The 2,229-nt window shown below is 59.6% G+C and overlaps 1 protein-coding gene across 1 annotated transcript in view; it reads left to right on the plus strand.

Moving 5' to 3' along the window:
- Positions 1-3: 3 nt before the first annotated feature.
- Positions 4-2,229, plus strand: part of TNFSF9 (tumor necrosis factor (ligand) superfamily, member 9) — a gene marked incomplete at its 5' end in the record, with an annotated part of 4,618 nt that continues 2,392 nt past the window's right edge. Inside the window, 2 exons of the mRNA XM_011943627.1 lie at positions 4-138; positions 1,514-1,544. Coding sequence (XP_011799017.1) covers positions 4-138; positions 1,514-1,544 — 166 coding nt within the window. The remainder of the gene's footprint in view (positions 139-1,513; positions 1,545-2,229) is intronic.

A 2,229-nucleotide genomic window follows, 5' to 3' on the forward strand; every position in this document is an offset into this window, starting at 1 on the left:
GCCTGCGCCGTCTTCCTCGCCCGGCCCTGGGCCGTGTCCGGGGTTCAGGCCTCGCCTGGCTCCGCGGCTAGCCCGAGACTCCGCGAGGGTCCCGAGCTTTCGCCCGACAATCCCGCCGGCCTCTTGGACCTGCGGCAGGTGAGACGTGCCCCGACCCTCGGTAGCTGGTCTCGCGGGAGACCCCTACCGTCCCTGTGGGACTCCCTTCTCCCTCCCGCACCCCCAGGGACACCTGTTCTACACTCCCGGCCGGGGAGAGGAGACTCACGGGGACTCCCATTCTCCATCTAGCACCGAGGCGGGGCGAGGGGGCACACCTTTCATCGCTCACCCCTACGAGACCTCATCAGTACCCCAGGCCGGGGGCGGGGAGGAGACTGCCCAACAGTTCTTTTTGGACCCCCCCCAAGGGTCTCCTTCTTCTTCTAGCCCGGGGGGCACCCCTTTTATCCTGCTCCCGTTACGAGACCCTATCTGTATCCCGGACGGGGGAGAGGAGACCCCCACAACTTCTTTTTGGACCTCTAGGGGCTGTCCTTCTCCGTCTTGCACGGGAGGGCACCCCTTTCATTCCGCATCCCCACGAGACCCCATCAGCACCCCAGGCCGGGAGGAGGAGACCCCCACCGTCCTCAACCCCCCAAGGACACGTCTTCTGCACCCCGGGTCGGAGAAAGGCTGGCTTTCCTCCTCCATGTGGCACTGGGTGGGGGCACCCCTCTTCATTCCGCATTCCCAAGGCACCCCATCTGCACCCTGGGAGGGACCCTCCGCGGTTCTCCAACCCTCCATAGCCTCCTTTCTCTATGTAGGACATAGAGGGCGCCTCTTTTTACCCCGCAGCCTCACAAGATCTGCATCCCTGGGGGGAAACTTTTCCATCCCCGATCCGAGGGGGGCACTTCCTCTTTATCTGGGACCACCAAGGAGACCCCCAGTTCCTTTGCTAACTCCCAAAGAGCCTTATCCCCAACCGTTGAGGTATCCCCCTCTCCCTTGCAAGACCCCCGGGGGAATCCCCGCAAGGTCTGTCCTTGGGGCAGGTTGAGCCACCAGTTTCTTGTGTGTGTGTGTGTTCGTGTGTTTCTGGTGTGTTCGTGTGTGTGTTTGTGGTGTGTTTGTGTGTTTGTGTTCGTGTGTGTTTGTGGTGTGTTTGTGTGTGTTCGTGTGTTTGTGTGTGTGTTCTGTGTTTGTGGTGTTTGTGGTTTGTGTGTGTTCGTGTGTGTTTGTGGTGTATTTGTGTGTGTTTGTGTGTGTTCGTGTGTTTTTGTGTGTTCGTGTGTTTGTGTGTTCGTGTGTTTGTGTGTGTGTTCGTGTGTGTTTGTGGTGTGTTTGTGTGTTTGTGTGTGTATTCGTGTGTGTGTTCTCAGTGTTCTTTAGTTGGAAGGGAAGGGAAGCGTAGGCTTCAGGTTTGCACAGACCCTGGGGACCCTGACAGCTGAAGTGAGTGGAGACAGAACCTCCATTTTCTCGGGGAACCCCCATCCACCTTCCTCCTTTCCACTTTTAACAGGGCATGTTTGCGCAGCTGGTGGCCCAAAATGGTGAGTGTCCTGTGCCTCTTCCGGTCCCTGGCCCCTCCTGGGGATACTAAGAAGGGGGAACACCTGGAGAGTGGGGCCCTGCCGCCCACCCGCTCTGACCCTCGACCGCTGCCTTCTCTGAAAGCTGCCACTTCACCTCTTTGAACGCCACTGATCCCTCTTTCGTCCCTCTTTCTGACTTGCCCTGACTCTCTGGATACCATGGCCTCCCCATCAGACCCCCATCTGGGCCCACCTGGGACCCCTGCCCTCTCAGAGTTGGGGCTTGACATCCCCAACCCCCAGCCTGGTTTTGTATCTCTGGCCTCCTTTTCGAAACCCTCCTCCATGTTGCTTTTCTTCCCTCTTTCCTGCCCCTTCCCCACTCCCCCAGCCTCTCTTCCCCATCTTTTCTCCTCCCCCAGAGCCTCCTCCCTACTCCCATTCTCTCCCCCATCCCCAGGCCCTCCACCTCTCCCCTTCCCCTCCCCTAGACCCTCCTCCCTGTCTCTTACCCTACCCCTTCCCCAAACCCTCTTCCCCAACCCCATCCTCTCCCCGTTTCCAAGACCCTCCTCCCCACACCTTCGCTCTCCGTCCAGAGACTCCCTTCCCGTTTGAGACCTCTTCCCCCTTCCCCTCCCATTCTAGAGACCCCCTTCTCCCTTCTCCTCTCCCTCCAGAGACCCCTTCCCCCTTCCCTCCC

The sequence above is a fragment of the Colobus angolensis genome, unplaced genomic scaffold, assembly GCF_000951035.1.
Source record: "Colobus angolensis palliatus isolate OR3802 unplaced genomic scaffold, Cang.pa_1.0 Scaffold22, whole genome shotgun sequence".
Taxonomy (NCBI): Eukaryota; Metazoa; Chordata; class Mammalia; order Primates; family Cercopithecidae; genus Colobus; species Colobus angolensis.